This window comes from Ictalurus punctatus, chromosome 24 (assembly GCF_001660625.3).
Source record: "Ictalurus punctatus breed USDA103 chromosome 24, Coco_2.0, whole genome shotgun sequence".
NCBI lineage: Eukaryota > Metazoa > Chordata > Actinopteri > Siluriformes > Ictaluridae > Ictalurus > Ictalurus punctatus.
The window spans coordinates 18,712,651-18,735,770 of record NC_030439.2 but is presented as its reverse complement, the minus strand read 5'-3'; the positions used below and the strand labels follow the sequence as shown (position 1 = coordinate 18,735,770).

Genomic DNA, 23,120 nt, shown 5'->3' with positions numbered 1-23,120 from the left:
TGCTCTTATGTTGTTGTGCAGAATAATTTTGTATATGACAGCTCAAAATTCAAGGGGCTACGGGACTTGGTTACTGTCCTGGAAACACACGCCCAATGACAACGACTTTGCAAGTGAAGACTTTGGCAAGAGGAAAAAAATCCAGATGGTGATGATCTGGTGATGGTTAGCGGAAATGACAATAAGGGACCATCGTGTTAACCCTACTCTAATAAGCACGTTTTTAACATTTCATGGTAAAAATGAATGATGACCCCGCATGGGTGTCTAAGGAATGTATCTGCACCCAACTTCTGAACTGACCAATGACAATAAGGCGTAGGAGAAGCCGGATCAAATCCAGATCCACCCCCTGGACTTCCCTCGAAGTAGCAGGATGACTTCATGGAGCAATTTGCATATTCACTGATTCTTCATGATCATTTGCATATCAAATTACAAATTAGGTTATAAGGAGGATTTTCTGTAGACATTATAACTGTAGGATTTGTGTAGAGTTTTATCATAATATAAAATTATAGATTAAAACTCTGTTTCTTATAAAGAGAACTCGTGTTTGGTCACAGCACCACCTCCTAACTATGTACGTATTTACATAATACTGTATTATTTAAATACTATCGAGCATGAACTGACTTAAACCAAGTGCTCTAAACAGATTTATTAGAAGAAAAAAAAACACACACACACACATGCAAATATTGTGCTTTATTATTTATTTCCTTCAATTGGACAGACAATGTTCATCACAAATTACAAGTCCAATCTGACAGCCACAATCAGAAACTGTTCATTGCCCAAATGAACAATGGACACGGCCTTTAGTGCGTCAAATCAACATGAGATACACAAATGTGTGAACAAAATACAACAATAAAAGCCTAACACATAAAATATATGGATGCTGCATTATTGTGACATTATAAACCACATGTAAAGAGAATCTAGAATATTTTAAAGCAACAATAGTAAACAATATCAGACAAATACCTTCCCTGTCTGATCAAATTCTTAACATTCATTATTCATTATGTTTCTTTGGGGAGAAAGTGCTCCATATGCCCTCCAGAATTATTGGCACCCTTTATAAAAAATAAAATAAAAAAAAACATTAAACACAACAATGAAATTTTCCACTTCAACAGTTAAATATCTCTGTAATATACAAAAAGTAAACTTGTTCAAACTACTTTTTAACATAATAATGTCTTTTTCTCAAAACTATCTGTACCAATGGTATTGACACACCTAAAGATTTGTAAATAAATTAAAATAAATTGTCATTCTTGAACAATGTGAAGTGTTTTTATAATTTGTTCTCATCCTGTAGGAACTGGTTGCTTTTAACCATGTGCTGTTTCAGTGGGGTATTAAATATAAGGTTGCACACATGTAACATCACTTTGTCAACCACATGGGATGGGAAAACAAATTAAACAAACAATGATAAAAAAAAAAATGACAGATGATTGTTGAGCTGCACAAATCCGGTAATGGATAAAAAGAAACACACACCCAGTTAAAAATGCTTTTGAGGCCATACAGTAAAAAAGTTTCACATCTGAAATGGGTGAAATTTAATAGGTATTGGACTCATGAGCACACTGAACCTCCACATAGTGAGGAGGGTCAAAAAGGCCCAAAGATCACATTTTTAGAACTGCACCAAATAAACTTGACTACATTCAGAAAATTAATATTGCACAAGCCTATTCCTGAGAGTATCAGCACCAGGCAGCATCAGCACTCCAATAGGCATTGTGTGTTGTGGTCAATTCAGACCCTTATTTTAATTTTCTGTCATGAGCACCATCAAAATGTCTGGAGGCAAAAAGCGACTGTATACGAGTAAATCCACCTCATAGCCACTGTATACTTTACAGTTGGGTCAGTGAGCATCTGACTGTTTCCTTGTGGCCGGTGGTAAACTCATAAACTCTAAAGATTGATTCTGGTTATTTCACGTCTACAAGATGAGACAAACAAAACAAAAACTTTTCCTTGATTTTCCGACATTTAAGAGATCTTCGTTCCGTTAAAAAATATTGACATCGCAATATTGACATTATTAATATTGTCATCGCAATATTATTATTGACAACATTATTATTGACATCGCAATTATTATTGACATCGCAATTATTGACATATGCAATTATTATTGACATCGCAATATTGACATCAATAAACATTGACATTAAGCTTTGAAAGTTTCAAAGCTTAACACGTCCTCCTCAGTACAAAAAGAGCATTTATATTACAGACTGGATTCACTGATAATTAACAAACGAAACAAAAATAAAACAGCAGTGGTTAGTCTTTCCTTCCCAGTAGTACGAAATTACGACGACTGTCGAGTTGAATTGTATGAATTGCACGACCACGTATCGGATTTCAGTACCACATATGAGAGTGGAAATAAAAATGTCAGATTCAATCTGTCTTCTGTTGTTAAAACAGCCATGTCAGTAACAAACCTGTGTAACGTTTGTCAGTTTTGCCTGCTGCGTGAACGTAGCCTTAAATTGTCCATATTTAAATAATGATTAATAAAAAAAAAATAAATAAAAATGATTAGTGCAACAGATAAATAATATACAAGCATCTATCTAGGTCTTAGAACTACAAAGTGAAATAAAGACTTGAGAGCACTTTTTGGTAACGTATGCATAAAAATATCCTTTTTGTGTTACCATGTGCTCCAACAAAAATAAATACAGTATTTCTTTTCCATGACTTTCCAAGAATGGAAAAAACCATAGAGACGGATTTCAGCAATCAGCCAAGAAAAAGCCGTGGGCTTCACCCTCGTGCCCTCAGCAGCTGTATGAGAAACTCCCTCGTAGCAGTGTTTACCAGGTTGTTTTGTAATTTAATCCCAGTTAACAAGTATAAAAAGTAGTGTTGTAAATATACATACATTTTTATTTTATATATATTAAATAATAGGAAGACCGTTCCATAACTGTGGGGCTCTATAACCTCAGTACGCATGGAGAAATCACTATTTACATCTACGAACTGATAACGATCAGTCAGATAAGAGTTGAGCCAGGAGAGAACTGCTCCTTTGGATAAAAGCGCTATATAAGTAGCTTTTTATTAAAAGCTGCACTAAGGTCGAGTAACACAAACAGTAACACAAACATTTACTACTTTAACTAACTGTGAACCGAGCCACAAAAACACAGATGGGATACCATCCCTAACAGCGACTAGAGAAAATAACATCTAAATCTTGTTGCATTTGTAAGACCTCTGAAACAGACTTTAATGCCTTCAATGACTAATGTCTGTTACAGACTTTAATGCTAAAAAAAATTCTCACATTACCGATCAGGTGAAATGCTGTAAACCTCGTCCCACAGGAGTGGTTGAGATGACTAACGTAAACAAGCCCAAAGTGAATGCGTGTCGATGCACGCCGGGTCTAAACACACGTATAAACGAGTCAAACTCAACTCAGACTGAGATGAAGCTGGTTTGGAGCGTTTCCTGTGAACTGAGCCGCTCTAAAACACGGATGTGAGACACGCGCACACGCGCGCGCGCGCACACACACACAGGTTTACCATCTCAAACAGCGACGAGAGAAAATAACATCTAAATCATGTTTACGATGTCGGGTCGGTTGCGTTTGTAAGACCTCTGAAACGTGAATCTAAGAGACTTTAATGCTACTGAAGGCCTTATTTTCACATTCAGGAATTTAAGAGATTTGAAGACTTTTTAAGGACCCGTGGAAAGCATCCTGAGAATGCTTCTTCTCCGGTTCCTCTAGCACTGCACCGACCTCCTTCTTTCTCTTGATTTTCCACGATTATTTCCTGATGTGTGAATTGTTGAGCCACGTCTTTATATTCCAGGTTTGAAAAAACACCATGCTTTGCCACCATCTCGTCTATTTTGTCCAACAATTCTTTTGCCATGCTACTCTCTTCCCTTCTTCCGTTGAAGACTAGGCACCTTCGATGACACTGGTCTAGAAGCTCTCTAAAGTCACGATTCTTCATCACTTTGTCCTCTAACGACTGCCTCCACTGCTCTTCCTCATGGTATAAAACAATCATTGTGTTGTCCAAGATTTGCTCTCCAAAGTACTCCACTACCGGTTTGAAAATTTCGTACGCGTTTGGCGGCATGTCTAACGGACTTACAGTAAACAGGACGGCGTGTGGCCCTGGACAGGAGAACCGAACCGCCTTCTTCAGTTCCTTTTTAAACTTGTAATTGTCAAGATTTGGAGTGTTGACCAGAGTCACATTTCTTCCCAAAGAGGCTTCCAGAAGTTTTAGTAGTGAGTATAGTGTGAGGATCAGTGCCGTCAAAGACCACGCTCTGCAGGATCGACTCGGTGAGAGAGAACTGCTGATGACCAGAGCTTCCAAGTATGATTGCTCTCAATGATGTATCTTCAGTACTCACTGGAAATCAGATTTTAATAGACAACATTAAATTATTATTTTTTTAAATGATCATTATGAATTGTTAAATTTCAATACTTAGAATGAATCAAATTCAATTTTGGCAACATAGAGCTTTAACTCACTAATAGGAGGCTCTGTAATGCTCTTTCTACGCTGTTTCTTCCGTACAGGAAACTGACCTAGAAGAACATCACATTTGAGTTAAATTCATCATTAAACAACATGAAGATAAGATCAAACAATACTTTATTAATCTCCAGATGGAGAAATTAGGTGTCATTATGCACCAATGACAAGTAAATGTGTGTTACTTACCCATGTTTTTTACATCTAGTTCACTCCGATCCGCTTGACTTTGTAACTGCGGGGGGGGGGGGGGGGGGGGGGTGTGTTTAGACACAATTAGAAAAGTAGAAAGTGCATGGCGGCTTAGTGGTTAATACGATTGCCTTACACCGCCCAGGTTGGGGGTTTCGATTCCAACTGCTGCCCTGTGTGTGTGGTTTTTTTTTTTTTTTTGCATGATTGCATGTTCTCCCCTGCAGGGGTTTCCTCCGGCTTCCTCTCCCAGTCCAAAGACATGCATGGTTGGCTGATTGGCATGTCCAAAGTGTCCGTAGTGTATGAATGGGTGTGTGAATTTGTATGTGATTGGCACCCCGACCAGGGTGTACCTTGTGCCCCATGCTACCTGGAATAGACTCCAGGTTCCCCACGACCCTGAAGGATAAGCGGTATAGAAGATGGATGGATAAGCAGAACACACTTGTGTGGTTCAGTCTAGCTGACCTGCTGATGCATATACATACATCACACATACATTATATATATACACATACATACATATACTATACATATACTCTACTGATGTACTACATCTAATACAAAATCTAGTACTACTGTACCCGTCCCATTATCCAGAATTCGCAGGCTATAGGATTGAATAGATCGAGTAGATGAACAGTCAACGTGAATCACATTGGTTCCATGTAAAAGTTCAGATGAAGCCCATTCAAAAGCCTGCCTGCGAAATAGCATCCTTGCATTAATCTAAACTATACTTATATTTTTTATTTTATGTTTTACATCAATACAAAATACAAATGTGTAATATGCTACTGATACACTATTGTTACAGTATATCAACATGCCATTTTACAAGCTTCTTTTGTAGACTGAACTAATTCAAACCAACAGTAATGTTTAACCTTACTTAACTTATACACCGAGGACATCTAGTGGACGTAAACAGCACTGCAGTCTTTGGACTCTGTGCTTGTAGGTGGGGTTTAACAATACTCGAGCACATTGTCCAATTATATCTGGACTTTAATTTGAGCAGAATCTGACGTGGAATGAGAACGCTAATGGTTAGCTTCGTTTGATTGTAGATGCGACTTCATAGTACAGGGACGGGCGACTTATTGGATGTAAAATTGCTGCATGTATGAACGACGCATCCACGGCACTTCAGTGCATTTTCCCTTTGGGCTGGGCCCAACCGAGGTCTACTCTACTACAGTGGTTCGCAAACTTTTCCATGGCAAGGCCCAACAAATGGCATTAAAATTTGACCGAGGCCCCCCTTTTGCAGGATGTCTTTAAAACACATTAAAAATACAGACTTGTGAAAATAACGCCCCCTTTATTATTAATAATGACCTCTTTCATCTTCACATTACATTAGGAATTGATTGTGTGTGTGTGTGGTTGTCAGAGTGAGAATTTATTTTTCACACCAAACTGTCGCGGCCCCCACTTTGAAATCCACTGCCCTACTACACTGAAAGCAAAAAATAAATCAATTCTCTCTGTACTGCAGAGGGGTTCAGTGCTGATAACTTTACCTCTGTATGATAACTTTACACTTACCTGTTTATGATAACTGTAGTGGGCACACCTCTGTAGGTTTTTTTTTTTTCTTTTGTACTCAGTCTTCTGTAAACATATAATTAATAAATAAATAAATAAATAAATAAATAAATAAATAAATAAATAAATAAATAAAGCGAACTTTAACCTAAGATTTACTTTACTGGTCTGCACAGTTATACACGATATTTTCTATTACTGTTTTCACTGACAGCTTTTATTAACTGACTGCTCTGAAGCTGGAACTCTGTAAGGAGGAATTTCACTTACCTTTTATACTTGTTAGTCCTGACTCCTGGGTAAACAAGAGAGCAATGCAGAGCAGTCAATCTGGCGTTCAAAGAAACCAAGAAGTGCGTTTAGAGAAGCGGTGTGTACTCGGCCATCTACAAAAGCACACACGCCAGTTAGCTTAGCTTATCTTAGTTTATCTTAGTTTAGCTTAGCTTAGCTTATCTTAGTTTAGTTTAGCTTAGCTTAGCTTAGCTTACCTTATGGCCTTAGCGCTTTTAAAGCAAAAATAATAATAATGAAACATACACACTGTTTGTTGCAATGGAGCAAAATCCCGTGTAGCTCTTATCTCAGTAAGCTAGCGTCACCATTAGGCTGTTGTTCACTATATGTTCGATGGCGACCGGGAGACGGACCGCAGCTCTTCCGCACTGGCTTCCGTATTTCCGGGATGAAGTGTCCGGTTGGTGCAGCTCGTTTTCTGAGTTAACCGGCTAAAAGTTTTTATAATTCCTTACATTATAAAATGGCAAAACACAATAAAGTTTAAATAGACGTTAAATAAAAATTCATTTGTAAAAACATATTTTAAGAAACTAGTGTTGTTGTTGTTGTTGTTGTTGTTGTTATAAATCTAACCATAAATAAATGTTTAAAACGTGTACATGGTTAATTTCACAGAGGAAGTCTGACACCAAAATATTAATATTTTATTTTTTCTTAATGCTTTAATAAAAGCGACGTTTCAAATTGGTGGACAATCAGACCCACTCAGATCAGTTCATAGGCACTTACTATATTTTCACAATACAGATCAATTCATTTTACTGTAGAATTTTAAAATAATTGCTCTTCAAAGTCATCGGATCTGTCAGTATAGACAGGAAGCACTTTTTAAATCATTATAAAATAGACATTTCAAATTGGTAGACAATCAGACCTGCTCAGATCAGTTCATAGGCACCTCCTCTATGCTCACAATAAACATCAATTAAATTTACTGTATAATATTAAAGGAATTGCTCTTCAAAGTCAGGGGCGTAACCTGGCCTGGGCATGAGGAAGATTTTTTTCTTTATCCTGGAATAATTCTACACTTGGAGCGGTTCGTCACTACATAACTGAAGGTCAGTAAAAGAAGACCTCCTGTAATTTCATATCTATAGTGATCGGACTCGAGACCGATCAGACAGGGTTTACAGGAAAATACGTGGAAATACTCATATCTTATTGGCTGATGGTCTCTCAGTTCTGCCAAACACTAGCTCACACAGTCAGTGTGAGGAAAAATGGATTAACGCTGATTTTAATATAAATAAATGGGTTGAAACTGAAACACTAACATCCTCTCACGCTGAGCAGGAAAACAAGGCGTGTAAATGTCTATACGAGTTCCAAGTTACGTGAACATGAAATGAGCAGTGCATTAGGAAAGATAATGTACTCTGCATTACACTGTAGCAGTTAAACCCATACAGTGATAGCTTAGTTGTACCTCCACTTGGCTTGCGTCACCAAACTAGCCTAGTCTTGTGTTAGATAGCCAGTTTGATATTTTATTGGTCTGGTAGTCTTGCATCAGTGATCACACCCAAGGTTTTATGAGAAATCCAACTTTTCGTCCAATTTTTAAAAATTCTAAGCAATCAGCCTTCACATGCAAGAACAAAATGCATGCAAACAGTCTATTTAGAAGTACGTTTTAAAAGGTTGTTGTTGTTTTTTTGGAGAAGAATCTGAGCTCAGCATTACCTACTCTATGCTTACAATAATGATGAATTAATTTTGCTGTAGAATTTTTAAGTACTTGCTCTGTAAATCATTGGGTCTGTCAGTATGTTTGAACTAGGAGGCACTTTTAACTCGATTATAAAATGGACAATTCAAATCGCTAGATGATCAAACCCACTGAAATCAGTTCACAGTGAGTTACTCGATGTTCGCAATAAAGATCAATTCATTTTACTGTAGAATTCTGGAGAAATATGACATTATTCTGAAGTCTATACAGACATCAGTTCTAATAAGTAGAAAAAATTAATGGCCAGTTCTTTTAAGGAAATGTCCATACTAGGCGTCTGGAACGCTGGTAAAAACACCAGCTTGTAAAAGTCAATTAAGTTAATTCTTAACGGGAGTTAGTTGGTGTTCTCACTTATGTTACGACGGCTGTAAACATTTTACTTATCACTTTTTAATTTCTAAAACAGGTAGAGGACATGTGCATATGCAGAGTGAGTGGTTTGGCTGCACTGAGTTAAAAAATGGATCTTATTCTTCAACTTCATGTAAAAATCAACAAAGAACATTTTGGGAATGATTTTGGAAAATTCAGGAAAGGTTTTTTTTGTTGTTGTTACATTTAGCATCCATTTGAAATATTTACACTTACTTTATATTCCTATATATTCCTTCAGGTGGCTGGGCTACGATCCTGTGCTCTTATGTTGTTGTGCAGAATAATTTTGTATATGACAGCTCAAAATTCAAGGGGCTACGGGACTTGGTTACTGTCCTGGAAACACACGCCCAATGACAACGACTTTGCAAGGGGAGTGGCAAGAGGAAAAAAATCCAGATGGTGATGATCTGGTGAGGGTTAGATGAAATGACAAGATCCAGATCCACCCCCTGGACTTCCCTCGAAGTAGCAGGATGTCTTCATGTGGCAATTTGCATATTCACTGATTCTTCATGATCATTTGCATATCAAATTACAAATTAGGTTATAAGGAGGATTTTCTGTAGACATTATAACTGTAGGATTTGTGTAGAGTTTTATCATAATATAAAATTATAGATTAAAACTCTGTTTCTTATAAAGAGAAGTCGTGTTTGGTCACAGCACCACCTCCTAACTATGTACGTATTTACATAATACTGTTTTATGTAAATACTATCGAGCATGAACTGACTTAAACCAAGTGCTCTAAACAGATTTATTAGAAGAAAAAAAAACACACACACACATATACAAATATTGTGCTTTATTATTTATTTCCTTCAACTGGACAGATAATGTTCATCACAAATTACAAGTCCAATCTGACAGCCACAATCAGAAACTGTTTATTGCCCAAATGAACAATGGACACGGCCTTTAGTGCGTCAAATCAACATGAGATACAAATGTGTGAACAAAATACAACAATAAAAGCCTAACACATAAAATATATGGATGCTGCATTATTGTGACATTATAAACCACATGTAAAGAGAATCTAGAATATTTTAAAGCAACAATAGTAAACAATATCAGACAAATACCTTCCCTGTCTGATCAAATTCTTAACATTCATTATTCATTATGTTTCTTTGGGGAGAAAGTGCTCCATATGCCCTCCAGAATTATTGGCACCCTTTATATATATATAAAAAAAAAAAAACATTAAACACAACAATGAAATTTTCCACTTCAACAGTTAAATATCTCTGTAATATACAAAAAGTAAACTTGTTCAAACTACTTTTTAACATAATAATGTATTTTTCTCAAAACTATCTGTACCAATGGTATTGACACACCTAAAGATTTGTAAATAAATTGTCATTCTTGATCAATGTGTAGTGTTTTTATAATTTGTTCTCATCCTGTAGGAACTGGTTGCTTTTAACCATGTGCTGTTTCAGTGGGGTATTAAATATAAGGTTGCACACATGTAACATCACTTTGTCAACCACATGGGATGGGAAAACAAATTAAACAAACAATGATAAAAAAAAAAATGACAGATGATTGTTGAGCTGCACAAATCCGGTAATGGATAAAAAGAAACACACACCCAGTTAAAAATGCTTTTGAGGCCATACAGTAAAAAAGTTTCACATCTGAAATGGGTGAAATTTAATAGGTATTGGACTCATGAGCACACTGAACCTCCACATAGTGAGGAGGGTAAAAAAGGCCCAAAGATCACATTTTTAGAACTGCACCAAATAAACTTGACTACATTCAGAAAATTAATATTGCACAAGCCTATTCCTGAGAGTATCAGCACCAAGCAGCATCAGCACTCCAATAGGCATTGTGTGTTGTGGTCAGTTCAGACCCTTATTTTAATTTTCTGTCATGAGCACCATCAAAATGTCTGGAGGCAAAAAGCGACTGTATACGAGTAAATCCACCTCATAGCCACTGTACACTTTACAGTTGGGTCAGTGAGCATCTGAGGCTGTTTCTTTGTGGCCGGTGGTTCATAAACTCTGTAAAGATTGATTCTGGTTATTTCACGTCTACAAGATGAGACAAACAAACCAAATAAACTTTTCCTTGATTTTCCGACATTTAAAAGATCTTTGTTCCGTTAAAAAATACCCTGAAAGTTTCAAAGCTTAACACGTCCTCCTCAGTACAAAAAGAGCATTTATATAACAGACTGGATTCACTGATAATTAAGAAACGAAACAAAAATAAAACAGCAGTGGTTAGTCTTTCCTTCCCAGTAGTACGAAATTACGACGACTGTCGAGTTGAATTGCATGAATTGCACGACCACGTATCGGATTTCAGTACCACATATGAGAGTGGAAATAAAAATGTCAGATTCAATCTGTCTTCTGTTGTTAAAACAGCCATGTCAGTAACAAACCTGTGTAACGTTTGTCAGTTTTGCCTGCTGCGTGAACGTAGCCTTAAATTGTCCATATTTAAATAATGATTAATAAAAAAAAAATAAATAAAAATGATTAGTGCAACAGATAAATAATATACAAGCATCTATCTAGGTCTTAGAACTACAAAGTGAAATAAAGACTTGAGAGCACTTTTTGGTAACGTATGCATAAAAATATCCTTTTTGTGTTACCATGTGCTCCAACAAAAATAAATACAGTATTTCTTTTCCATGACTTTCCAAGAATGGAAAAAACCATAGAGACGGATTACGGCAATCAGGAAGAGAAAAAGACGTCGACGTCGTATGAGAAACCCCCTCGCAGCAGTGTTTACCAGGCTGTTTTGTAATTTAATATCAGTTAACAAGTATAACAAGTAGTGTTGTAAATATACATACATTTTTTATTTTATATATGAAAAAACCTTTGCTATTTTGTAATATTAATATTGCACTGAATAATACTTAATAATAATACATTTTTATTATACAAAGTAATTTAACAATAGTCTTATATTTCTGACTTAATTCACTTCTATGTGTTAGATCTTGTGGCTTTTATTTTGGAGGAAAGCCGCAGGTAGACGTCCTTTTAGTTGACAACAGTTTTGTTTTGTTTTTTTTTAAATTAACTTCTCATTACAGATCAGGTGAAATTCTGTAAACCTCGTCCCACAGGAGTGTTTGAGATGACTCTAACGTAAACCCAAAGTGAACCTGACGCGTGTCGGGTCTAAACGCACGTATGAGCGACTCAAACTCACAACTCAGACTGAGATGAAGCTGGTTTGGAGCGTTTCCTGTGAACCGAGCCGCTCTAAAACACGGATGTGAGACAGACAGACAGACAGACAGACACACACACACACACACACACACACACACACACACACACACACACACACACACACACACACACACACACACAGGTTTACCATCTCAAACAGCGACGAGAGAAAATAACATCTAAATCTTGTCTACGGTGTCGGGTCAGTTGCGTTTGTAAGACCTCTGAAACGTGAATTTAAGAGACTTTAATGCTAATGAAGGCCTTATTTTCACATTCATCCTGAGAAAGCTTCTTCTCCGGTTCCTCTAGCACTGCACCGACCTCCTTCTTTCTCTTGATTTTCCACGATTATTTCCTGATGTGTGAATTGTTGAGCCACGTCTTTATATTCCAGGTTTGAAAAAACACCATGCTTTGCCACCATCTCGTCTATTTTGTCCAACAATTCTTTTGCCATGCTACTCTCTTTCCTTCTTCCGTTGAAGACTAGGCACCTTCGATGACACTGGTCTAGAAGCTCTCTAAAGTCACGATTCTTCATCACTTTGTCCTCTAACGACTGCCTCCACTGCTCTTCCTCATGGTATAAAACAATCATTGTGTTGTCCAAGATTTGCTCTCCAAAGTACTCCACTACCGGTTTGAAAATTTCGTACGCGTTTGGCGGCATGTCTAACGGATTTACAGTAAACAGGACGGCGTGTGGCCCTGGACAGGAGAACCGAACCGCCTTCTTCAGTTCCTCTTTAAACTTGTAATTGTCAAGATTTGGAGTGTTGACCAGAGTCACATTTCTCCCAAAGAGGCTTCCAGAAGTTTTAGTAGTGAGTATAGTGTGAGGATCAGCGCCATCAAAGACCGCGCTCTGCAGGATCGACTCGGTGAGAGAGAACTGCTGATGACCAGAGCTTCCAAGTATGATCGCTCTCAATGATGTATCTTCAGTACTCACTGGAAATCAGATTTTAATAGAAAACATTATGATTAACATTATTAAATGATTTTTAAAAAAATGATTATTATAAATTGTTCATTTTCAATAGATAGAATGAATCAATTTAAATTTTGCCAACATCGAGCTTTAACTCACTGAAAGGAGGCTCTGTAATGCTGTTTCTACGCGGTTGATTCTGTACAGGAAACTGATCTAGAAGAACATCACGTTTGAATTAAATTCATCATTATACAACATTATACACCAATGACAAATAAATGTGTTACACTTACCCATGTTCTTTTCCATCTATTTCACTCAGATCAGATTGACTCAGTAACTGGGGAAAAAAGGTTTAGACACAATTGGCTTAGTGCAGGGGTTCCCAAATTTTTCCAGGGCAAATGGCATTAACATTTGCCCGAGGCCCCCCTTTTGCAAGATGTCTTTAAAACACATTAAAAATAAAAGACTTCTGAATATATCTTTACATTACATTAGGAATTGATTGTGTGTGTGTGTGTGGTTGTCTGAGTGAGAATTTATTTTTCACACCAAATTGTTGAGGCCCCCCGGGCGCCCCCTGGCAGCCGCCACTTTGAAAACCATTGGCTTAGTGGTTAGCACGTTTGCCTCACACCGCCCGGGTTGGGGGCTTCGATTCCAGACGCTGCCTTGTGTGTGTGTTTTTTCTTTTTTTTCCGTATGACTGCATGTTCTCCCCTGCTGGGTTTCCTCCGGTTTCCTCTTCCAGTCCAAAGACATGCATGGTAGGCTGATTGGCATGTCCAAAGTGTCCATAGTGTGTGTTTCCGTAGTGTGTAAGTTTCTTCCTCTTAACATCTTAGGGAGTTTTTCCTCACCACCAGCTCGCTCAACTGGGATAAATTCGCACCTTTAAAATCTGTGTAACGTGTTCATATGTTTCCGTAAAGCTGTGGATACATATGGATATGTAATTTGTACCCATTAGAAGTTATTCTATTTGCTACTACTGGAAAATGCATCATTCTATTTGGCAGGTGCGATTTCTTGCATTTTTAGCACCATCTAGTGGGTCTTGTCGAAATAGAAAAAAATATTTGAGTAAATGAACCCATTTCTTATGTTTATAGGGTTTTCATTATTTTGTAAGAGCTGAATCGGAAGTAGTCGGCTTGCGTGTGTCTGTAAAGATTCTACATCTTTGTGTCACATTCTTAGAAAATTTAGAAAATAAAATGTTTGTTTTTCTTTCCCCTTTGAACGCGTTTGCCTGGAAGCATCCGTGGGGAAAATGTATTTACAACATATATAGTGGTGAATTTAGTTCCATAGGTAGCCATCCTTTCTATGATAACTGTAGTGGGCACACCTCTGTAGTTTTTTTTTCTTTCTTTTGCACTCTGTCTTCTGTAAACATCTGACAATAAAGCCAACTTTAACCTAAGATTTACTTTACTGTTTTATTTTACTGTTTTGCACAGTTATACACAATATTTTCTATTACTGTTTTCACTGACAGCTTTTATTAACTGACTGCTCTGAAGCTGGAACTCTGTAAGGAGGAATTTCACTTACCTTTTATACTTGTTAGTCCTGACTCCTGGGTAAACAAGAGAGCGATGCAGAGCAGTCAATCTGGCGTTCAAAGAAACCAAGAAGTGCGTTTATGTCTTAACCGTCTGTTCTGAATCATCCAGTCACCAAATGCGCCCTTTAAAGCTCGTCCAAAACTTTCGGAAACAAAAATTCCTTCGCTCCGCCCACTAACATTTCACTTTTGACAACAAACCAGTGTTCTTGTTGTTAAAAATAAACATTCTGGAGGAGGAGCGATCTTATACAAATTCATATGCAAATTCAAATGCATGCAAATGCATCAAGATTAAATGGATATTGCAAAGCATTAAGCTGAATAAAAATATATTTACTAAAACATCTTTTAAGAAACTATGTTGTGGTTGTTGTTGTTGTTATAATGTTTTTGAAATATCATTTGAAATATTTACCTGTACTGTATATTATTTCCTTCAGGTGGCCGGGCTACGATCCTGTGCTCTTATGTTGTTGTGCAGAATAATTTTGTATATGACAGCTCAAAATTCAAGGGGCTACGGGACTTGGTTACTGTCCTGGAAACACACGCCCAATGACAACGACTTTGCAAGTGAAGACTTTGGCAAGAGGAAAAAAATCCAGATGGTGATGATCTGGTGATGGTTAGCGGAAATGACAATAAGGGACCATCGTGTTAACCCTACTCTAATAAGCACGTTTTTAACATTTCATGGTAAAAATGAATGATGACCCCGCATGGGTGTCTAAGGAATGTATCTGCACCCAACTTCTGAACTGACCAATGACAATAAGGCGTAGGAGAAGCTGGATCAAATCCAGATCCACCCACTGGACTTCCCTCGAAGTAGCAGGATGACTTCATGGAGCAATTTGCATATTCACTGATTCTTCATGATCATTTGCATATCAAATTACAAATTAGGTTATAAGGAGGATTTTCTGTAGACATTATAACTGTAGGATTTGTGTAGAGTTTTATCATAATATAAAATTATAGATTAAAACTCTGTTTCTTATAAAGAGAACTCGTGTTTGGTCACAGCACCACCTCCTAACTATGTACGTATTTACATAATACTGTATTATTTAAATACTATCGAGCATGAACTGACTTAAACCAAGTGCTCTAAACAGATTTATTAGAAGAAAAAAAAAACACACACACACACACATGCAAATATTGTGCTTTATTATTTATTTCCTTCAATTGGACAGACAATGTTCATCACAAATTACAAGTCCAATCTGACAGCCACAATCAGAAACTGTTCATTGCCCAAATGAACAATGGACACGGCCTTTAGTGCGTCAAATCAACATGAGATACACAAATGTGTGAACAAAATACAACAATAAAAGCCTAACACATAAAATATATGGATGCTGCATTATTGTGACATTATAAACCACATGTAAAGAGAATCTAGAATATTTTAAAGCAACAATAGTAAACAATATCAGACAAATACCTTCCCTGTCTGATCAAATTCTTAACATTCATTATTCATTATGTTTCTTTGGGGAGAAAGTGCTCCATATGCCCTCCAGAATTATTGGCACCCTTTATAAAAAATAAAATAAAAAAAACATTAAACACAACAATGAAATTTTCCACTTCAACAGTTAAATATCTCTGTAATATACAAAAAGTAAACTTGTTCAAACTACTTTTTAACATAATAATGTCTTTTTCTCAAAACTATCTGTACCAATGGTATTGACACACCTAAAGATTTATAAATAAATTCAAATAAATTGTCATTCTTGAACAATGTGAAGTGTTTTTATAATTTGTTCTCATCCTGTAGGAACTGGTTGCTTTTAACCATGTGCTGTTTCAATGGGGTATTAAATATAAGGTTGCACACATGTAACATCACTTTGTCAACCACATGGGATGGGAAAACAAATTAAACAAACAATGATTTAAAAAAAATGACAGATGATTGTTGAGCTGCACAAATCCGGTAATGGATAAAAAGAAACACACACCCAGTTAAAAATGCTTTTGAGGCCATACAGTAAAAAAGTTTCACATCTGAAATGGGTGAAATTTAATAGGTATTGGACTCATGAGCACACTGAACCTCCACATAGTGAGGAGGGTAAAAAAGGCCCAAAGATCACATTTTTAGAACTGCACCAAATAAACTTGACTACATTCAGAAAATTAATATTGCACAAGCCTATTCCTGAGAGTATCAGCACCAAGCAGCATCAGCACTCCAATAGGCATTGTGTGTTGTGGTCAAGTTCAGACCCTTATTTTAATTTTCTGTCATGAGCACCATCAAAATGTCTGGAGGCAAAAAGCGACTGTATACGAGTAAATCCACCTCATAGCCACTGTACACTTTACAGTTGGGTCAGTGAGCATCTGAGACTGTTTCTTTGCGGCCGGTGGTTCATAAACTCTGTAAAGATTGATTCTGGTTATTTCACGTCTACAAGATGAGACAAACAAACCAAATAAACTTTTCCTTGATTTTCCGACATTTAAAAGATCTTTGTTCCGTTAAAAAATACCCTGCAAGTTTCAAAGCTTAACACGTCCTCCTCAGTACAAAAAGAGCATTTATATAACAGACTGGATTCACTGATAATTAAGAAACGAAACAAAAATAAAACAGCAGTGGTTAGTCTTTCCTTCCCAGTAGTACGAAATTACAACGACTGTCGAGTTGAATTGCATGAATTGCACGACCACGTATCGGATTTCAGTACCACATATGAGAGTGGAAATAAAAATGTCAGATTCAATCTGTCTTCTGTTGTTAAAACAGCCATGTCAGTAACAAACCTGTGTAACGTTTGTCAGTTTTGCCTGCTGCGTGAACGTAGCCTTAAATTGTCCATATTTAAATAATAATAAAAAATGATTAGTGCAACAGATAAATAATATACAAGCATCTATCTAGCTCTTAGAACTACAAAGTGAAATAAAGACTTGAGAGCACTCTTTGGTAACGTATGCATAAAAATATCCTTTTTGTGTTACCATGTGCTCCAACAAAAATAAATCCAGTGTTTCTTTTCCATGACTTTCCAAGAATGGAAAAAACCATAGAGACGGATTACGGCAATCAGGAAGAGAAAAAGACGTCGACGTCGTATGAGAAACCCCCTCGCAGCAGTGTTTACCAGGCTGTTTTGTAATTTAATATCAGTTAACAAGTATAACAAGTAGTGTTGTAAATATACATACATTTTTTATTTTATATATGAAAAAACCTTTGCTATTTTGTAATATTAATATTGCACTGAATAATACTTAATGATAATACATTTTTATTATACAAAGTAATTTAACAATAGTCTTATATTTCTGACTTAATTCACTTCTATGTGTTAGATCTTGTGGCTTTTATTTTGGAGGAAAGCCGCAGGTAGACGTCCTTTTAGTTGACAACAGTTTTTTTTTTTTTTTTTTTTAAATTAACTTCTCATTACAGATCAGGTGAAATTCTGTAAACCTCGTCCCACAGGAGTGTTTGAGATGACTCTAACGTAAACCCAAAGTGAACCTGACGCGTGTCGGGTCTAAACGCACGTATGAGCGACTCAAACTCACAACTCAGACTGAGATGAAGCTGGTTTGGAGCGTTTCCTGTGAACCGAGCCGCTCTAAAACACGGATGTGAGACAGACAGACAGACAGACACACACACACACACACACACACACACACACACACACACAGGTTTACCATCTCAAACAGCGACGAGAGAAAATAACATCTAAATCTTGTTTACGTGTCGGGTCGGTTGTGTTTGTAAGACCTCTGAAACGTGAATTTAAGAGACTTTAATGCTAATGAAGGCCTTATTTTCACATTCATCCTGAGAAAGCTTCTTCTCCGGTTCCTCTAGCACTGCACCGACCTCCTTCTTTCTCTTGATTTTCCACGATTATTTCCTGATGTGTGAATTGTTGAGCCACGTCTTTATATTCCAGGTTTGAAAAAACACCATGCTTTGCCACCATCTCGTCTATTTTGTCCAACAATTCTTTTGCCATGCTACTCTCTTTCCCTTCTTCCGTTGAAGACTAGGCACCTTCGATGACACTGGTCTAGAAGCTCTCTAAAGTCACGATTCTTCATCACTTTGTCCTCTAACGACTGCCTCCACTGCTCTTCCTCATGGTATAAAACAATCATTGTGTTGTCCAAGATTTGCTCTCCAAAGTACTCCACTACCGGTTTGAAAATTTCGTACGCGTTTGGCGGCATGTCTAACGGATTTACAGTAAACAGGACGGCGTGTGGCCCTGGACAGGAGAACCGAACCGCCTTCTTCAGTTCCTCTTTAAACTTGTAATTGTCAAGATTTGGAGTGTTGACCAGAGTCACATTTCTCCCAAAGAGGCTTCCAGAAGTTTTAGTAGTGAGTATAGTGTGAGGATCAGCTGCCGTCAAAGACCACGCTCTGCAGGATCGACTCGGTGAGAGAGAACTGCTGATGACCAGAGCTTCCAAGTATGATTGCTCTCAATGATGTATCTTCAGTACTCACTGGAAATCAGATTTTAATAGACAACATTAAATTATTATTTTTTTAAATGATCATTATGAATTGTTAAATTTCAATACTTAGAATGAATCAAATTCAATTTTGGCAACATAGAGCTTTAACTCACTAATAGGAGGCTCTGTAATGCTCTTTCTACGCTGTTTCTTCCGTACAGGAAACTGACCTAGAAGAACATCACATTTGAGTTAAATTCATCATTAAACAACATGAAGATAAGATCAAACAATACTTTATTAATCTCCAGATGGAGAAATTAGGTGTCATTATGCACCAATGACAAGTAAATGTGTGTTACTTACCCATGTTTTTTACATCTAGTTCACTCCGATCCGCTTGACTTTGTAACTGCGGGGGGGGGGGGGGGGGGGGGGGTGTGTTTAGACACAATTAGAAAAGTAGAAAGTGCATGGCGGCTTAGTGGTTAATACGATTGCCTTACACCGCCCAGGTTGGGGGTTTCGATTCCAACTGCTGCCCTGTGTGTGTGGTTTTTTTTTTTTTTTTTGCATGATTGCATGTTCTCCCCTGCAGGGGTTTCCTCCGGCTTCCTCTCCCAGTCCAAAGACATGCATGGTTGGCTGATTGGCATGTCCAAAGTGTCCGTAGTGTATGAATGGGTGTGTGAATTTGTATGTGATTGGCACCCCGACCAGGGTGTACCTTGTGCCCCATGCTACCTGGAATAGACTCCAGGTTCCCCACGACCCTGAAGGATAAGCGGTATAGAAGATGGATGGATAAGCAGAACACACTTGTGTGGTTCAGTCTAGCTGACCTGCTGATGCATATACATACATCACACATACATTATATATATACACATACATACATATACTATACATATACTCTACTGATGTACTACATCTAATACAAAATCTAGTACTACTGTACCCGTCCCATTATCCAGAATTCGCAGGCTATAGGATTGAATAGATCGAGTAGATGAACAGTCAACGTGAATCACATTGGTTCCATGTAAAAGTTCAGATGAAGCCCATTCAAAAGCCTGCCTGCGAAATAGCATCCTTGCATTAATCTAAACTATACTTATATTTTTTATTTTATGTTTTACATCAATACAAAATACAAATGTGTAATATGCTACTGATACACTATTGTTACAGTATATCAACATGCCATTTTACAAGCTTCTTTTGTAGACTGAACTAATTCAAACCAACAGTAATGTTTAACCTTACTTAACTTATACACCGAGGACATCTAGTGGACGTAAACAGCACTGCAGTCTTTGGACTCTGTGCTTGTAGGTGGGGTTTAACAATACTCGAGCACATTGTCCAATTATATCTGGACTTTAATTTGAGCAGAATCTGACGTGGAATGAGAACGCTAATGGTTAGCTTCGTTTGATTGTAGATGCGACTTCATAGTACAGGGACGGGCGACTTATTGGATGTAAAATTGCTGCATGTATGAACGACGCATCCACGGCACTTCAGTGCATTTTCCCTTTGGGCTGGGCCCAACCGAGGTCTACTCTACTACAGTGGTTCGCAAACTTTTCCATGGCAAGGCCCAACAAATGGCATTAAAATTTGACCGAGGCCCCCCTTTTGCAGGATGTCTTTAAAACACATTAAAAATACAGACTTGTGAAAATAACGCCCCCTTTATTATTAATAATGACCTCTTTCATCTTCACATTACATTAGGAATTGATTGTGTGTGTGTGTGGTTGTCAGAGTGAGAATTTATTTTTCACACCAAACTGTCGCGGCCCCCACTTTGAAATCCACTGCCCTACTACACTGAAAGCAAAAAATAAATCAATTCTCTCTGTACTGCAGAGGGGTTCAGTGCTGATAACTTTACCTCTGTATGATAACTTTACACTTACCTGTTTATGATAACTGTAGTGGGCACACCTCTGTAGGTTTTTTTTTTTTTCTTTTGTACTCAGTCTTCTGTAAACATATAATTAATAAATAAATAAATAAATAAATAAATAAATAAATAAATAAATAAATAAATAAAGCGAACTTTAACCTAAGATTTACTTTACTGGTCTGCACAGTTATACACGATATTTTCTATTACTGTTTTCACTGACAGCTTTTATTAACTGACTGCTCTGAAGCTGGAACTCTGTAAGGAGGAATTTCACTTACCTTTTATACTTGTTAGTCCTGACTCCTGGGTAAACAAGAGAGCAATGCAGAGCAGTCAATCTGGCGTTCAAAGAAACCAAGAAGTGCGTTTAGAGAAGCGGTGTGTACTCGGCCATCTACAAAAGCACACACGCCAGTTAGCTTAGCTTATCTTAGTTTATCTTAGTTTAGCTTAGCTTAGCTTATCTTAGTTTAGTTTAGCTTAGCTTAGCTTAGCTTACCTTATGGCCTTAGCGCTTTTAAAGCAAAAATAATAATAATGAAACATACACACTGTTTGTTGCAATGGAGCAAAATCCCGTGTAGCTCTTATCTCAGTAAGCTAGCGTCACCATTAGGCTGTTGTTCACTATATGTTCGATGGCGACCGGGAGACGGACCGCAGCTCTTCCGCACTGGCTTCCGTATTTCCGGGATGAAGTGTCCGGTTGGTGCAGCTCGTTTTCTGAGTTAACCGGCTAAAAGTTTTTATAATTCCTTACATTATAAAATGGCAAAACACAATAAAGTTTAAATAGACGTTAAATAAAAATTCATTTGTAAAAACATATTTTAAGAAACTAGTGTTGTTGTTGTTGTTGTTGTTGTTGTTATAAATCTAACCATAAATAAATGTTTAAAACGTGTACATGGTTAATTTCACAGAGGAAGTCTGACACCAAAATATTAATATTTTATTTTTTCTTAATGCTTTAATAAAAGCGACGTTTCAAATTGGTGGACAATCAGACCCACTCAGATCAGTTCATAGGCACTTACTATATTTTCACAATACAGATCAATTCATTTTACTGTAGAATTTTAAAATAATTGCTCTTCAAAGTCATCGGATCTGTCAGTATAGACAGGAAGCACTTTTTAAATCATTATAAAATAGACATTTCAAATTGGTAGACAATCAGACCTGCTCAGATCAGTTCATAGGCACCTCCTCTATGCTCACAATAAACATCAATTAAATTTACTGTATAATATTAAAGGAATTGCTCTTCAAAGTCAGGGGCGTAACCTGGCCTGGGCATGAGGAAGATTTTTTTCTTTATCCTGGAATAATTCTACACTTGGAGCGGTTCGTCACTACATAACTGAAGGTCAGTAAAAGAAGACCTCCTGTAATTTCATATCTATAGTGATCGGACTCGAGACCGATCAGACAGGGTTTACAGGAAAATACGTGGAAATACTCATATCTTATTGGCTGATGGTCTCTCAGTTCTGCCAAACACTAGCTCACACAGTCAGTGTGAGGAAAAATGGATTAACGCTGATTTTAATATAAATAAATGGGTTGAAACTGAAACACTAACATCCTCTCACGCTGAGCAGGAAAACAAGGCGTGTAAATGTCTATACGAGTTCCAAGTTACGTGAACATGAAATGAGCAGTGCATTAGGAAAGATAATGTACTCTGCATTACACTGTAGCAGTTAAACCCATACAGTGATAGCTTAGTTGTACCTCCACTTGGCTTGCGTCACCAAACTAGCCTAGTCTTGTGTTAGATAGCCAGTTTGATATTTTATTGGTCTGGTAGTCTTGCATCAGTGATCACACCCAAGGTTTTATGAGAAATCCAACTTTTCGTCCAATTTTTAAAAATTCTAAGCAATCAGCCTTCACATGCAAGAACAAAATGCATGCAAACAGTCTATTTAGAAGTACGTTTTAAAAGGTTGTTGTTGTTTTTTTGGAGAAGAATCTGAGCTCAGCATTACCTACTCTATGCTTACAATAATGATGAATTAATTTTGCTGTAGAATTTTTAAGTACTTGCTCTGTAAATCATTGGGTCTGTCAGTATGTTTGAACTAGGAGGCACTTTTAACTCGATTATAAAATGGACAATTCAAATCGCTAGATGATCAAACCCACTGAAATCAGTTCACAGTGAGTTACTCGATGTTCGCAATAAAGATCAATTCATTTTACTGTAGAATTCTGGAGAAATATGACATTATTCTGAAGTCTATACAGACATCAGTTCTAATAAGTAGAAAAAATTAATGGCCAGTTCTTTTAAGGAAATGT

General features: G+C 37.1%; 1 protein-coding gene and 2 long non-coding RNA genes across 5 annotated transcripts; all 3 read right to left on the bottom strand.

Annotated features, from left to right (window-relative positions):
- Positions 1 to 693: 693 nt before the first annotated feature.
- LOC128628745 (uncharacterized) lies at positions 694 to 7,035 on the bottom strand. 3 transcript variants are annotated; one of them, XR_008393342.1, is made up of 6 exons: positions 6,791 to 7,035; positions 6,570 to 6,685; positions 6,300 to 6,365; positions 4,743 to 4,788; positions 4,550 to 4,606; positions 694 to 4,424 (listed from the first exon to the last, which is right to left on the bottom strand). It is a non-coding gene; the product is annotated as an uncharacterized LOC128628745 (long non-coding RNA). The 3 variants fall into 3 exon arrangements; XR_008393341.1 differs by having other exon boundaries at positions 6,570 to 6,629; positions 6,840 to 7,027; XR_008393340.1 differs by having other exon boundaries at positions 6,840 to 7,021.
- A 2,476-nt stretch (positions 7,036 to 9,511) lies between these two features.
- Positions 9,512 to 14,626, bottom strand: LOC128629013 (GTPase IMAP family member 9-like). The gene is made up of 4 exons (XM_053675066.1): positions 14,431 to 14,626; positions 13,164 to 13,210; positions 13,027 to 13,083; positions 9,512 to 12,887 (listed from the first exon to the last, which is right to left on the bottom strand). Exons 2-4 carry the CDS (start codon positions 13,177 to 13,179, stop codon positions 12,211 to 12,213), a joined length of 750 nt encoding a protein of 249 aa, XP_053531041.1. The 5' UTR covers positions 13,180 to 13,210; positions 14,431 to 14,626; the 3' UTR covers positions 9,512 to 12,210.
- A 976-nt stretch (positions 14,627 to 15,602) lies between these two features.
- On the bottom strand, positions 15,603 to 21,555 carry LOC128629014 (uncharacterized). Its single transcript, XR_008393339.1, has 6 exons — positions 21,362 to 21,555; positions 21,092 to 21,207; positions 20,821 to 20,887; positions 19,262 to 19,307; positions 19,069 to 19,125; positions 15,603 to 18,943 (listed from the first exon to the last, which is right to left on the bottom strand). It is a non-coding gene; the product is annotated as an uncharacterized LOC128629014 (long non-coding RNA).
- Positions 21,556 to 23,120: the final 1,565 nt, after the last annotated feature.